This window comes from Penaeus vannamei, chromosome 19 (genome assembly GCF_042767895.1).
Source record: "Penaeus vannamei isolate JL-2024 chromosome 19, ASM4276789v1, whole genome shotgun sequence".
Classification (NCBI taxonomy): Eukaryota; Metazoa; Arthropoda; class Malacostraca; order Decapoda; family Penaeidae; genus Penaeus; species Penaeus vannamei.
The window spans coordinates 27601302-27616301 of NC_091567.1; the positions used below are offsets into that span (position 1 = coordinate 27601302).

A 15000-nucleotide genomic window follows, 5' to 3' on the forward strand; every position below is an offset into this window, starting at 1 on the left:
CCCGGGTCAGACCTCGCGCTCCGGCCTCCTTGAAGACGGTGAGCGCGACGTGCGAGGCGACGCAGAAGCCCAGCCCCGACGCCTTCTTCGCAACCTCCACGACGACGATGCCGATCCAGTGCGAGGTCCTTTGTCGCGTTGCGTCGCGGCGGTTGCTCATGGCCGACGATCTGGTGGTGGAGGTGGTGGACTACGCAGGGCCTCCCGTCGCCATGATCCTCCTTAGCAGCACCGTCAACGCCACCGTCATGCTGTACCTGACGATCACCATCCTCGCCGCAGGAAAGCTGTCAACTTACTACATGGCGTACATCGGCGTCAAGGTGCTGAGCGTCGTGCAGGTGACCTTCGTGCCCGACTCGCTCCTCTCCAAGGTACTTGTCCCTTCTGCTGCTGCAAACGGCTCGGGGCGGGGTTGCCAAGGGCGACTTTAAATCATGTGGAAAAATTAGCTTTTGCAACGTTATTTCTTAAATGTGGTAATATGATCGCTCTCGCAATAAGTGTGTGTATACATAATTGCATATGTGAATAAGATAAAAATAGCAGATGAATAAAGAATGAAGAGAAAGGGCATATGCTTGTGTGTATATATGTATATATATATATATATATATATATATATATATATATATATACATATATATATATATATATATGTATATATGTATATATATACATATATATATGTATATATATACATATATTTTTACATATATATATATATATACATATATATGCATATATATATATACATATATATATATATATATATGTATATATATATATATATATGTGTGTGTGTGAGTGTGTGTGTGAGTGTGATGTGTATGTATATATACATATACATACATACATACACATATACATATATATATATATATATACATATATATATATATATATGAATGTGTGTGTGTGTGTGTGTGTGTGTGTGTGTGTGTGTGTATGTATATATACATATACATATATACATATATATATATATATATATATATATATATATATATATATATATATATATGCATATTATATACATATATATGCTCTCCTTTACTGACACGTCGGGTCTCCTGCAGCGCACGGAATGCCTCCGCCACGTGCGACGCCTTCTGACAGGCCACGCCCCCTCCCCGAAGGCAGAGGTGAGTTCGGCCACGCCCCTCAAGGACGGGCGAGGTTGGTTTTATCATTATTATCCACAGGTAGATGCCTTTGCAGATCCTCAGTCAATAATGGTTATCACAGCTAATAAGAAAATCGACAATAGTCCTCACGGGGAGAGGGAGAGCGTTTTCATGGCTGTAGGAACGGGAGGGAAGGCGGCCATTGCCAGAATAAGGGGCCGCCGATACTTTGCTTTTGTTTCGCGGGCGTTCCGAGCCCTTTCTGGATGAGATAAGGGGTGTTGGATGCCATGTGAAATGCACTTAAGATGTATTTCATATCTTTATCAGTGTCGTTGTTGCCGTTACTATTATTCCAATCATCATTATCACCATCACCATCATTATCGTGAGAGAATCAAGAGTATGATTATCATTATTATCCCTATCATCATAATAATCATTGTTGTTGTTATTGATTCTAATTAACTGTTGTTGTTATCTTTATTACTGTTAGTGACGTATTCATTATCGTTGTTCTTATTCTTATTCTTACTCTTACTCTAATTATTAATTTTCTTATTCTTATTCTTATTTTCATTTATATTATCATCATTTTCATTTCTATCCTTATTCTTTCTAATTCTAGTTCTTATATTTGTTTTTGTTGTTGTTTTTCTTCTTGTTATAATTTTTATTGTCCCCTTTATCGTTCTTATTATCGTAATCATAATAATTATCATTATTATTATCATTATCATCATTATAGTTATGATAATGATAATTATGATAATAGTAATGATAACAACAGCAACAACAACAACAACAACATCAACAACAATAATAATGCTAATGATAATAATGATGATTATAATAATGACAATAATAATAATAATGATAATAATGATGATAATAATAATGACAATCATAATCGTAATCATAATGAAAATCATTATAAACATTATTACTATTATCATTATCATTGTTATTATTATCATTATCATCGTTGTTATTATCATTGTTATTATCATTGTTATTATCATTGTCATTATCATCCTCATCATCATTTTTTTTCCAGACGTAGTAATTTCGATGATCCTTATCACGACCGGTTCCAAGATTTTTTTCAAAGGGTTCATTTGCATTGCGAGAGAGGGAAACACGGGCGCCACCAGTGTACTTGAGAATGTGGTGATTTTAATGTAATTCATCAAATGCGAATATTTTTATTGCATCAATGACCCTATTGCCTTGGCGGAGGTATGCGCTCTCTGAGTGCTTCTGGTTATTATCACTATTATTGGTATTATCATCATTATTATTATTTTCATTATCATCATAATCATTATTGTTAATAGTATCATTAGTAACTTTTTTATCATATCTATCATTATTATTATTATTATTATTATTATTATTATTATTATTATTATTATTATTATTATTATTATTATTATCTTTATTATCATTATCATTATCCATATCATTATTATTATTATCCTTACTATTATTTGTTATTATCATTATCATTATCATTATTGTTATAATCATTATTATTATCACTTATTATCTTTATTATCATCATTATTATCCTTATTATCATCATTATTATTATCATTGTTATCATTATTATTATCATGGTTATTGTTATCATCATTGTTATTTCTATCACTTCCGCCAGGGCCATTGTTTTTCGTAGCGTTGGTTAGTTAGTTTGTTTGTTTACTGGTCGGATGGTTGGTTAGCAGGATAGTTCAAAAGCCCATTAGTAATGTTGTTGTTGTTGTTGTTGTTACTATTGTTATTATCATTAGTGTCATTATTATTGTCATTATAATTATCAGTATCTTTTTGTTATTCCTAGTAGTAGTAGTATTGATATTACTATTATTATTATTATTATTATTATTATTATTATTATTATCATTGTTGTTGTTGTAGTTGTTATTATTTTTATTGTTATTTTGTTATCAACATAATAATTTTCATAATTGTCTTTATTATTATTATCGTTACTGCTAATATCATTTCTATTCTCTTACAGTGGTTTCAGTATCATTGTTATCATTATTTTGTTTAAATTGCCAATATCACTATTGTTACCAGCATTGGAATATTATCATCAGTATTGTCATTTATTATTTTTTGTTATTTTTATTATTGTTAATATCAGTAGTAGTGTTGTTATTGTTATTATCATTATTATCATTACTTTTCTCATTATTATCATTGTTATTGTTATTATTATCTTTATTACTATTGTTGTGATTATTATCATTATTATTATTATTATGATTTTCATTATTATTATTATTATAATTATCATTATTGTTGTCATCATTATTAATATCATTACTATTATCATTATTATTATTATTATTATTATTATTATCATTATCATTACCATTATCATTATTATTATCACTGTCTTCATTATTATCATTATTATCATTATCACTATCATTATTATGGCAGTTAATAATATTATTATTATCGTCATCATCGCCATTGCTTTTATCATTTCTGTCATTATTGTTATCATTACTGTTATTGTTATTATTCAATTATCACTATCATGTATGCTATTATTATCATTATCATTGTCATTGTTATTAACTATTATTATCATTATCATTGTCATTGTTATTAACTATTATTATCATTATCATCATTATTATGTTTTATCATTATTATCATTATCATCATTATTATGTTTTTATCATTATTATTATCATTATCATTATCACTGTTAGTATTCTCATCATCATTATTCTCATCATTATTATTGCTTTTATAATTATTATTATTATTAATCATTATCATTACCATTATTAACATTATTATTATTATCATCATCATCATTATTACTATCATTATTATCATTATTATTAATGTTATTGTTATTATTATTATCATCATGATTATTATTATGATTATTATTATTATCATCATTATCATGATTACTATTATTGTCGTTATTATTATCATTGCTATCATCATTATTTTTAACATTACCATTGTTGTTATTATCACTATTATAAAACCATCTCTCTTCTTATCATTATCATTTTATCATCAGCATCATCGTCCATGTTATTTCTTATCATTATTATCATCGGTAATATAATCAAGATCGCAATCGCCATTACTATTACCAAGATTGTCATTATTATCATCGTAGTTATTACCAATATAATAATGTTTACCATCATCGTAATGATTGTCAATATAATAATGATTGTCTCTTACTGAACGCCATTATGATAATAGTTATCATCATCGTAATGATTATCAATATAATAATGACCATTTCTATCATACTGATTATCAGTATAATATTAATATTCATCATCATCGTAATGATTATAGATATACCAATCCTTATCATTATTATTTTTACCATTATCATCATACACATTACCATCGTCGTAACCATCATCACAAACACCATGATCACAATCGTTACTATTATTACCCGCCCCTTCCCCTAGGACGGGCTGCGTGACGTCGAGAAGATCCTGGTCTCAGGCTCGGTCTTCGTCGTGTGTCGGCTGTTCACCCTCGAGCGCCAAGTTATCCTGTCGGTGAGTCCTGGGGATACGTGCGTATTTGTTTTGTTTTTTATTATAATTTGTTTTTGTTGTATTTGTGTTCGTTTTCATTTTTTGTATGTATTTGTATTTGTATTAGTTTTTTTTTTGTCTTCGTCTCCGTCTTCGTCTTTCTCTGTGTCTATCGTTTTATAGAATATCTATAGAGCAGTTAGTCAATTTATTCGTCTTATCTGACATCATATCATCTATCTAACTGTCTGCCTATGAACCTGTCTATTTATCGATCCATCTATCTGTCTGTAAGTATATATGTACTATCTGTCTGTTTGTCTGTATCGATTTATTTATCTATCCAGTTATACATCTGTCTATCCAGCAATACGTGTTGTGTGTGTGTGTGTGTGTGTGTGTGTGTGTGTGTGTGTGTGTGTGTGTGTGTGTGTGTGTGTGTGTGTGTGTGTGTGTGTGTGTGTGTGTGTGTGTGTGTGTGTGTGTGTGTGTGTGTGTGTGTGTGTGTGTGGACATATATATATATATATATATATATATATATATATATATATATATATATATATGTGTGTGTGTGTGTGTGTGTGTGTGTGTGTGTGTGTGTGTGTGTGTGTGTGTGTGTGTGGACATATTTATATATGTATATATAAATATACATATATATATATATATATATGTGTGTGTGTGTGTGTGTGTGTGTGTGTGTGTGTGTGTGTGTGTGTGTGTGTGTGTGTGTGTGTGTGTGTGTGTGTGTGTGTGTGTGTGTGTGTGTGGAAATATATATATATATATATATATATATATATATATATATATATATATATATATATATATGTGTGTGTGTGTGTGTGTGTGTGTGTGTGTGTGTGTGTGTGTGTGTGTGTGTGTGTGTGTGTGTGTGTGTGTGTGTGTGTGTGTACATATATACATACACAGACACACACACACACGCTCACACACACACACACAAACACACACATATATATTTGTGTATATATGTATATATGTATGCATGTATGTATGTATGTATGTATGTATGTATGTATAATATTTTTAAAATCAGAAAGTCCAATTTAAGTGTCATGATTGATTGATACTCTTCTACATCACTTTAATTGACGTCGCCAGAGTTTGCGTTTCCCGCCCGCTGGATTGACGGCGATCCGGTTATCAATCGCTCACCGGTTGATGGGATATTGACGGTTAATTAAGGAATCCCTTAGGAACGTATTCTTTACTTCTTTTCTCTTCTTTTCTCGGGGTGTTTTTGCGTCACTAATGTATCGTGAGTTTTCATTGAAGGAGCGTTATTCTAATGCCTGTTGAATGTTTACATTCATGCATGCCTTTCTGTGCCGTTCAAAAGCAGTCTCTGTTGTTTCATTCATTTATTTATTTATTTTCACTTATTTCATTTATTTCAGCTGTTCCTCTCTGTACTTAGTTCTTTCTCTGAGAATTTTTGATTTATAAGGTATCGTATAATGAAATTTCACGTGCTTTCATTTTTCAATCGAGCGCCTCTTTATTTGTTTCATCTTAATATTTGCGTGTTCCAGGTAGCTCATTCTGTAGTAACGTACTTGGTGATTGCCCTTCAGTTCAGCTTCTCCGAGGAACCCGCCGCTGGTGTCAACTGCACGACGTCCGACTTCGGTTAACTAGTGAAAATAATCGACCGAATGAATGCTGTATTGTGAAGAATAACAGTAGTAACAATAACTCTCGTGATATTATTCAGTTTGACATTTTTTACATGTCTCAGGTTTTCCTGTTTGTTTCTAGTTTTAAAGGATCAACGGAGATTTCCTTTATTTATTTATATATATGCTATCACTCCTCTGTCTCTGTCCCTCTCCATCCTCCCCCCCCCCCTCTCTCTCTCTCTCTCACTCTCTCTCTCTCTCTCTCTCTCTCTCTCTCTCTCTCTCTCTCTCTCTCTCTCTCTCTCTCTCTCTCGCTCTCACTCTCTCTCTCTCTCTCTGTCTCTGTCTCTGTCTCTGTCTCTGTCTCTCTCTCTCTCTCTCTCTCTCTCTCTCTCTCTCTCTCTCTCTCTCTCTCTCTCTCTCTCTCTCTCTCTCTCTCTCTCTTGTGTGTGTATTTGTGTATCAGTATCGTTCAGTCTATCCGATTCCATGTCTTGTGTCTCAGTCTCTATGTCTCAGTCAAAAAGAGAAAACCACTTGTCAATTTCCCCCAATCCCTTTCTCGTTGTCGTGGGGGAAGGGGCTTAGGAGACGGAGATTATGCCTCCATGTAGGGATGACCCCTACCTTGGACCTCAGATCTCGCCTTAACTAATTTTGCATGGTCTTTTCTTCTCCCGCCCCCCCTTTTCCTTTTCCTTCTCTTCTTCATCCCCTCCTTCTCACCCAAGGTATGAGAGCCGGCACGGTTTTGTCAGTCCTGAACGGCCTCCGAGAACCATGGGCACGGTATCCCCATTGTTAATCGCCTTGCCCTAACCCCATATGGGAACACTGAGGGTTCTATATGACCTATAATGAAGACTTTTTTACCTTTATTGCAGCATTAAGGCTTGCCCCTTCGTCAGATAGCCTATCTAAATTTGATTTCTCAGGTTTCCCTACCCATGCCTCTCCTTTGACCACGGCTACGACCACTGATACTAATACCCCCTCCTCGATATTTGCTGTCGACTCTATCCACCCTTCTTCTCTCTCAGCAACCTCCACTCCATCTACTATTGCACACTCCTTTCATTGCCTACCCCCATATTACTACTCTTCGTCCTAATTGACCACCCCATCTTCCTCCCGCCCTTGTCCTTCTACTGCTTCCATCTCTGCAAACCTTTTGAGTACTCTTTTTGTCCCAGTCAAGTGGGGTCGATTCTTTCAGATTCCCCCAAATATCTCCTTACTCTGACAATATCCTTTTCTTCAACAATGTCTCCAAAAGTAAGCAACGTTTTCTTTCGCAGTCGTTCTATTCTTTCATGCCTTATCAGTTACATCTGAGTTCCAAGCTAGTGCACTATCTACCCTGACTGACCTGAATGGCAAACCTATTCCCGCTCAACCTCATTTCTCCCTTCATCCTTTTACCAGAACTGTGTCCGTCTCTCCAACTGACTGTTCTGTCTGCGACTAGGACTGGTCTGACCTCGAAAACAACCCAGAGGCCAATATTGCCAAGATTAACTTCTGTAAACATGACCCCCCCCCCCATGAAGTTACTATTGGTGGTGACCTGTCCTGTCCAACCATTATCAACTTATCTACTGAGAATGTCAGAAATGTTGGCCACCCAGCCAAACATTGTTCCACAGCCCGCTGCCCTGTGTGTGGCTAACCTAGTCATGACCATTCAAATTGCTCTGCTTAGGCACGCACGTGTGTCAATTATGAGGGCTCCCATAATGTATTTTATAGGAGTTGCCCTGCCTACAAGTTCGAATCTGAGGTAACAGTTCTCAGTTTCAAACTAGGCCATACTTACTGTGAGGCAAAACAGGAAGCATGCCAAGGCTTTTCTCTTTCTACCTATTCCAAAACTGTCCTTCACTCCACTCCCCTCCCATCTTCTCAAGATGTCTCAGCATCTCTTCCCCTTGGCTTCTACTACCATTACTCTCTCTCTCTCTCACCCAGTCAAATTCCTTTTCCAGTCTAAATCCAGATACTCCAACCTCTACCACTTTCCCTATACCTACTCCTCCTCCTTTTCACTCTACCTGCCGCACCAGGCAATCTAAACATTCCACCCAATCTTCTCCTACCACATCCTCTCCTGCACCCACCTCATCCTCTGCTCCTCAGACATCTATCCCCTCTTCTTATTATCCCCTCTCCCTTACCTCGTTCTCCGGATTCTTATCCTGCAACTCCAACTACCATTTCTACCCATACTGATTGTTGATTGTTTCATAATGGCTCTTTTGCAGTTATTCTCATACAATTTTCTCCCTTCTTCAAACACAGATACTCTACATTTGATCTGATTGCTTTATACCTTAAACCCCCTCCCCTTTTACAAATTCCTGCAAAACTCCTTTTGCTCTCCCCACTTCACCCTTTTCAGTACCGTACTATCCTACTGCGCTCTACAACTTTTGAAATCTAACACATTTTATTCTAATCGTTAACTAATTTTTACCCTTTTCACCACAATACTTTACAATAGTGCTAGATGACCTTTGATGTTTAGCATATCAATTCCAGTCAGATCTTATGGAGGCAATCAGCTGTAATTACTTTGCTTTCATGCACAGTGTATTTAAATAATAAAATTAACTGGACTCATGAAGTAAAATGGAAGTTAGAACTGCCATATCAAGTAAGTTTTCTGATATCATGCAAATGTGTTCATAAAACCTCTATTAAAATTAATGTATTATTTTTCATGCAACCCTGTAAAGGAACATTCCTGTACTGACTAATGGAAAGTTTAGTTGAAATGGAAGGTTACCTCAAACTATTTCTGATCCAGGTAAAGCATTATTGTGTTGCCAACATAAAAAGTTGTGAGATTACCATTATATCCAGACAAGGAAGTGTAGAGAAGTAACTAAAACAGTACTACAAAATTAATTTCAGACTTTAAAATGGTGTTTAAGATAATTACAAATATTGCTAAGAAAAAAAAAGTGAAAACTGTCATCTGCAAAGTACAGCAAAGCCATAAAAAGGTGGTTTTGCCAAAGAGGGAAATAATACAAAATAACATGTGATATTAATGTTCATTAATGGAATATATTCACAGAGTACTTCGTACAAGACACTGGTACACAAGCACAAAACTGTTTCAAACATAGGATAATCAGTTGAGAGCTTTCATGCGGCAAACATTCATACCTGCATTAAAGTCTACTTTGTTTTATTTTTTGCTGTCATTTTCAATAAACCTGTTCAGTATGCACAGTACATGCTTGTGCCTTATTGCCTCTATACCACTTAATACTAGTCAACAGTATATACATTTTTTTTTCTTTTCTTTTTGAGATGCAATCCCTAGGGAACGTGTGCCACACACGATGATGATGACGATCAAAAAAGGCCCTTCCTGATTTGCTCTTTGATGTTTGTACATGAAGAATTGTTCACATGCTAGGCTTTATTCCATTAAAGTGTAATGATAAGTTTTTATGTATTTAAAAATAATATATTATATATTAGTTTTCAATGGAGTATGCTTCTGTGAATGGTACAAAACATAAAGCATGTCAGCAAATCTGTTAAGGCAAGAAATACCCATACAATTCCTTTAACAGGATTATTATAAAAATAAAAATGTGTCTTTGGCGATAATCACAGTTCTACATGCACCGTCATGAGTGGGACATCCTCCTCCCCAGTGGTAGGCAATATTACAAATAAGAAATAGAAAGAAAGAAAAAGAAAAAAAGAGCAAGACTGAAATAAAGAAACTACTTTTCCTAACAGTCATGGCAGGCACAAAAATCTATGTAGGTTTCTTAGTACATGACCTTGTTGTTATATATATTTATTTATACTTCATAAAATAACTAATATTAAACCTACTTTACAAGTAAAAACCCTGGAATAACTATTGAAAAAAGAAAGAAAGAAAGAAAGGAAAATCTATTTATCATCAGTCTTCTTAAACTGACATTGAAAACTTTACATGCTCAGTAGCTTTACCCACACATTAAAACAAGAAATTAGTGATTATTGCATCAACAATTACATGAAGATAATCAAGCCTCACACTATGCATTACTTGTGACAAACCTACCTTCACCTTGTTGGAATATACAACACATGTTACATATATGACTAGATAAATTTATTTTCTTCTTCTTCTTCTTCTTTTAACAGAGCACATAAGTTTTAGAACTCAAATGCTCTCCTTTCAAGAGATACATAATCTATATGAAAATATATCCATTTCTTAAACAATTCAACAATGACAACAGAGAATCATATCACGGTATGTACGAAGTATAAGATCTGAAGGGGATCCATTGCAAAAAGGAGTTAAACAATAATAAGAATGATAAATAATGGCACAACATATCTCTTGAGGAGCTTCTGGCTCTCACCCTCACCTTATCAAAGCTCATCACTTCTCACAATATACAAACAACCCTGTAACTTGCCTTGATACCAAATGTAAACATGTTAAAAAGATGTTCGTGAAATTACAAGGAAATTAATATGAGCAAGCTCGCTAGCATCCCACAGCTCTGATCTGGCAATGGTAATATGAAGTCCACAGAGCCATCTATCTTTCCTATATTGCACTTTGCCAGAAATATACTTTATTACATAGCCAAATATTTAGCATTTACTATCTATTGATACAATACATGAACACTGAGAATATTTCATTTATGATTAGTTCATGTTTCCTGGCACTGGAATATACAAGATATCTTTTGTTTTCTTATACAAACAGTACAAGAAAATACTAACAATCCAAAGATGCTCCATTTAATTAATTTATTTTATAATGAGCATTTCAGTTCTGAGATCAAGAAATATATAGGAATCCCTGGTGCCATGGAAACAACAAATTTCATTACAATTGATGGAAACATCTAGACCAGGTATTACAATAGAGCCTATCCTTAAAAAAAAAGAAGAAAAAAAATATTCCCAAGAAAATATACAAATCTTACATCAACATCAACTCGCCAATGAACCAGCAACGGCAAGATATATTTTGGCTGAAGATCATAAAATGGATATGCAGTTTTTAAGCCTGGTCTTAAATATGACCCATTACTTCAACTGATTCTTCCTTTTGAATGATTTTTTTTCCCCATTTATGATGCATCATCTTTCCAATTCATTACTGGATGAGGAATTAAATTTAAGGCAATCGTACTTTTTTTTTTCTTTAACCTTTAGACTTTTTTCTTCTGTGAATTTGGAATAGTATGTGAATCCTTTAACAATGGCAATTCACTTTTTTTTTTCTTTTTATTCATACAAATTTGCTAATCCTCTGTCACAACATAATCAACTGTTTTTATGTTATTCAGTTATATTCTTCATTTCCTAACTAGGAACTACAAAATATCACGCTCTGGGTGATAAACATCCATCGACGTTCCCTTTTGATATAAATGGAAGCATAACTTTTAAACCAGAAAAAGTCTTACTGGCCATTAATAGCAAAGAGGGATTTTAGCATAAAAGGCTCAACCAACACAGATACAGTGAGTGGACATGTGGGTTAAACAAGATGGTTGTCACTGAACTGCAACAGCCAGAAGTGACCAACTACATACTACGAGCAAATGTCAGCTGTGCCTGACAAGACTTCTACAAGCCACTGTTAACAGCAACAGACAAACACTCGACAGAGCAAATTTTGTCTTTTTGTGACCAAAGGCTCCTCACTTTGCCATCTTCCATTTATCACCCAAAATATTTACATGATCAAGTTTTCCACTTGTTTTAAAGCTCGGCCAAAGTTACGCAGGTCTCAGAGACTGAGAAGGACCTAAGGCTTATACACACAAAGAAGTAGGTTTAACAAAGTACCAAAGTTGTTTTATTTTTCTTTCAATGCTGGAAACAGTTCTGTACAAAAACTTTCTTCAACATTTACAACCCTACAATGAGCTTATCCACAGCTCCTTAACACATTTAAATTACTTTCTTTTCATTTACTGTGCTCATCTGGTATCAAAATTTATCACAGTACTTTAACATCCAATTCAAAATTTCATACAATAAAGGATGAGTTGTTTTGTGTCCAGCCTTCAGTAGAGGATGTGGCAATACCAAAGATGTCAAAATATATCTTGAAGATTTCAAAATGTCCATAGGAATCATCTGGGCTTCTTGTTTCACATTTTGGAAGCCAACTTGAAAGTAGAAAATTAGAGAAATTTAGAGATAAAATCTAATTGGGTATTGTAATAAGGTAGTTTAATTGCAAGATATCTGTTACCAGTTCAGCAATGCAGATGATAAAATAGAATTCTGTGGCTCCATTTGATTTGATATGCTTACAGGCACAGACATTTAGGATATATTACCATAATTACTTTTCTGCCCTCTACCTCTGCAAAGTCAATTGACATTATTTCTGAACACACAATACCTACATTGCCTATTTCTCCTTTTTATAAAGGATTTCACAATTTTAACCTATGATGCAATCGCAGGTTCTGGCATTATAACACTGGTTCTTACTCAAAACAAAATTTTGTTGCATCCACCTGTACATTTTTAACAATGTTAATTACAGATGCAGGTGCTCACATCTAAATTTCATTACTCATGCTCAAGTACTTTAAAATGCACTTCTTGTCCTCACATATTTTTGCTTGCAAGTTCCCTTTTGCCAATCTCATAAATCTCTGAAGTAAAAAATAATAATGCTTGGTAACATTAGAAAAAGAAGATATCATTCAACTTTATAACAAATAACAGATAGAATTAGCTTCCGATATATACATATAATAAAAGACTCTAGTTAGGTAACTGCAATTTCTCAACACTTTGCAACAACTTCATATCAGTCAATCATTCAAAAAATCAACACCAAATCTCATCCAACCATTTATGCTTTAAGCTTCCTCCTAACACTAAAGAAACAACCACCAAATCTTGCAAAATCAACCATCACTAAAATATTTATATTACATCTTCTGTTACTGGAGTTTGGAATAGATAAGCCCTTCCATCATGTCAAAGGAATTTCCATCCGGCTGGAGAGTGATCATTGTTCCATCAACCAAGTGTGCTATTAAGAAACCATAGTTATCCACTCCAGTAATGACAGCATTTTCCGTGCTTCGATTTTCATTCTGGACTGTTACTACTGCATTGCTGAAAGGAAAATTTAGTAATTTTTGTAAATATATGGACACTAGACTCAAAATAGATTAAATGAATATTACAGAGATAAACAGATATACACATACATTTAAAAGTGTATATAAAATTAGACACATATATATAGGACACTGCTGAGGTTCAGAATTAAGGCAACAGGAGAGAGAGAGAGAAAGAAAGAAAGTAAGAAAAAGAAAGAAAGTAAGAAAAAAAGAAAAAGAAAAAACAGAGAAACTATAAAATGCATTTGTGATGATTATAACATCTCAGGTCAAGTTCTTACCTATGCAACCAATACTTGTAATAAATGGGACAGACTGCCTCTGGCCCATCTTTTTGGAAAGTGTCTATAAGGCCCTCAAAGTGATTAAATATTCTCGCCAGGAATGTCTCTCGATCAATCTCAGGAAGCGAGGTCTTGTGCTCCTTGTTGTGTTGACGGACAGCATCGTTGATACAGTACGTGGGATTACTGTTTGACAAGTTGATACCACACCCTATAAAAGTAAACAAAAGGAAAAAGTGAATTTGAAGATACTGAGTAGTTATATGTTACCGATACCTTCACTCACATGTGCTGGGAAAGTGCCTTGAAAAAAGCTTTTATGAGGTATGTATTACACTAATGAAGTGTAATGCAAGTCACTTTTTAGACAGACACAGACCGACAGACCGACAGACAGACAGACAGACAGACAGACAGACACACACACACACACACACACACACACATATATATAATGCTATATCAAGATAGTAATAGATTGTTTTCCTTGATCAAATTATTAGTGGAGTAACAATAGCAATAAATAATAATTATTTGTGTAATTTTTTTTTTGTACTTTTATAATATGCAATTTCTGTAAGACACCTTGTACTGCTGGTCAAGGTGGATGGAATAGGATTCCGAGCACTAGAAATAGCATCCATCCTAGAGCCATGGTTCACAGATAGTACACCCTTATTTAGTAGTGAAAATCATGCAAGAGCCCCTTCCTATATGCCTACTGAGTCTAACCGTCCTTTCTGCACTCATAACAAGTCATTCCAATTCCCCTGGTCCTTCACCCAAATTTTTCAGGAGTGAACATTTCTATCACTACGACCCTCAACCAAATTTTTCATGATGGCATGTTCCAGTCACTTGGTGCTCAACCATGCCATGATGGTCATTTCCAACAGAGCCATTGGGTTAATAGTATTACTTTTTTTTAATGAATCCAAAATATTCAAGCAATGGGGAAATTAGGTGAGCTCACATAGGGCTTACTGATTGACTCCTTGGTTTCTTGGTGGTTAAGCACTTGTGGAACCATCTGTGTACAACAAAATTAACAAAAGACAGTACATGTACCCACAGCCAAAGGTTTAGAGAAATTTCTTTAAGGGAATCCTTTCAATTGCACCAATTACCTATCTTGTAATGATTGGCAGAAAAATGACAGAGGCATACATACCAACATTAGCAATAACTTCCTTTCCAATTGTGGTGGCTTCCACAATAACACCTCCTACTTTAGTGTCACCAGCAATATAAATATCATTTGGCCACTT

At 34.5% G+C, this 15000-nt stretch overlaps 2 protein-coding genes across 5 annotated transcripts in view; one reads left to right on the forward strand and one right to left on the reverse strand.

Moving 5' to 3' along the window:
• The window catches only part of LOC138864966 (uncharacterized), a 7123-nt gene extending 793 nt beyond the window's left edge, over window positions 1-6330 (forward strand). The window contains exons 1-4 of the mRNA XM_070133627.1: window positions 1-374; window positions 1080-1145; window positions 4598-4690; window positions 6229-6330. The exon at window positions 1-374 is cut by the window's left edge and continues 793 nt beyond it. Coding sequence (XP_069989728.1) covers window positions 1-374; window positions 1080-1145; window positions 4598-4690; window positions 6229-6330 — 635 coding nt within the window. The remainder of the gene's footprint in view (window positions 375-1079; window positions 1146-4597; window positions 4691-6228) is intronic.
• Window positions 6331-9357: 3027 nt separating this feature from the next.
• The window catches only part of Hcs (holocarboxylase synthetase-like protein), a 71224-nt gene continuing 65581 nt past the window's right edge, over window positions 9358-15000 (reverse strand). For all 4 annotated transcript variants that reach the window (XM_070134141.1, XM_070134140.1, XM_070134138.1 and 1 more), the window contains 3 exons: window positions 14904-15000; window positions 13730-13943; window positions 9358-13440 (listed from right to left, as the gene is read on the reverse strand). The exon at window positions 14904-15000 is cut by the window's right edge and continues 179 nt beyond it. In XM_070134141.1, the coding sequence (XP_069990242.1) occupies window positions 13263-13440; window positions 13730-13943; window positions 14904-15000 (489 nt within the window). In that variant the 3' untranslated portion in view covers window positions 9358-13262. The remainder of the gene's footprint in view (window positions 13441-13729; window positions 13944-14903) is intronic.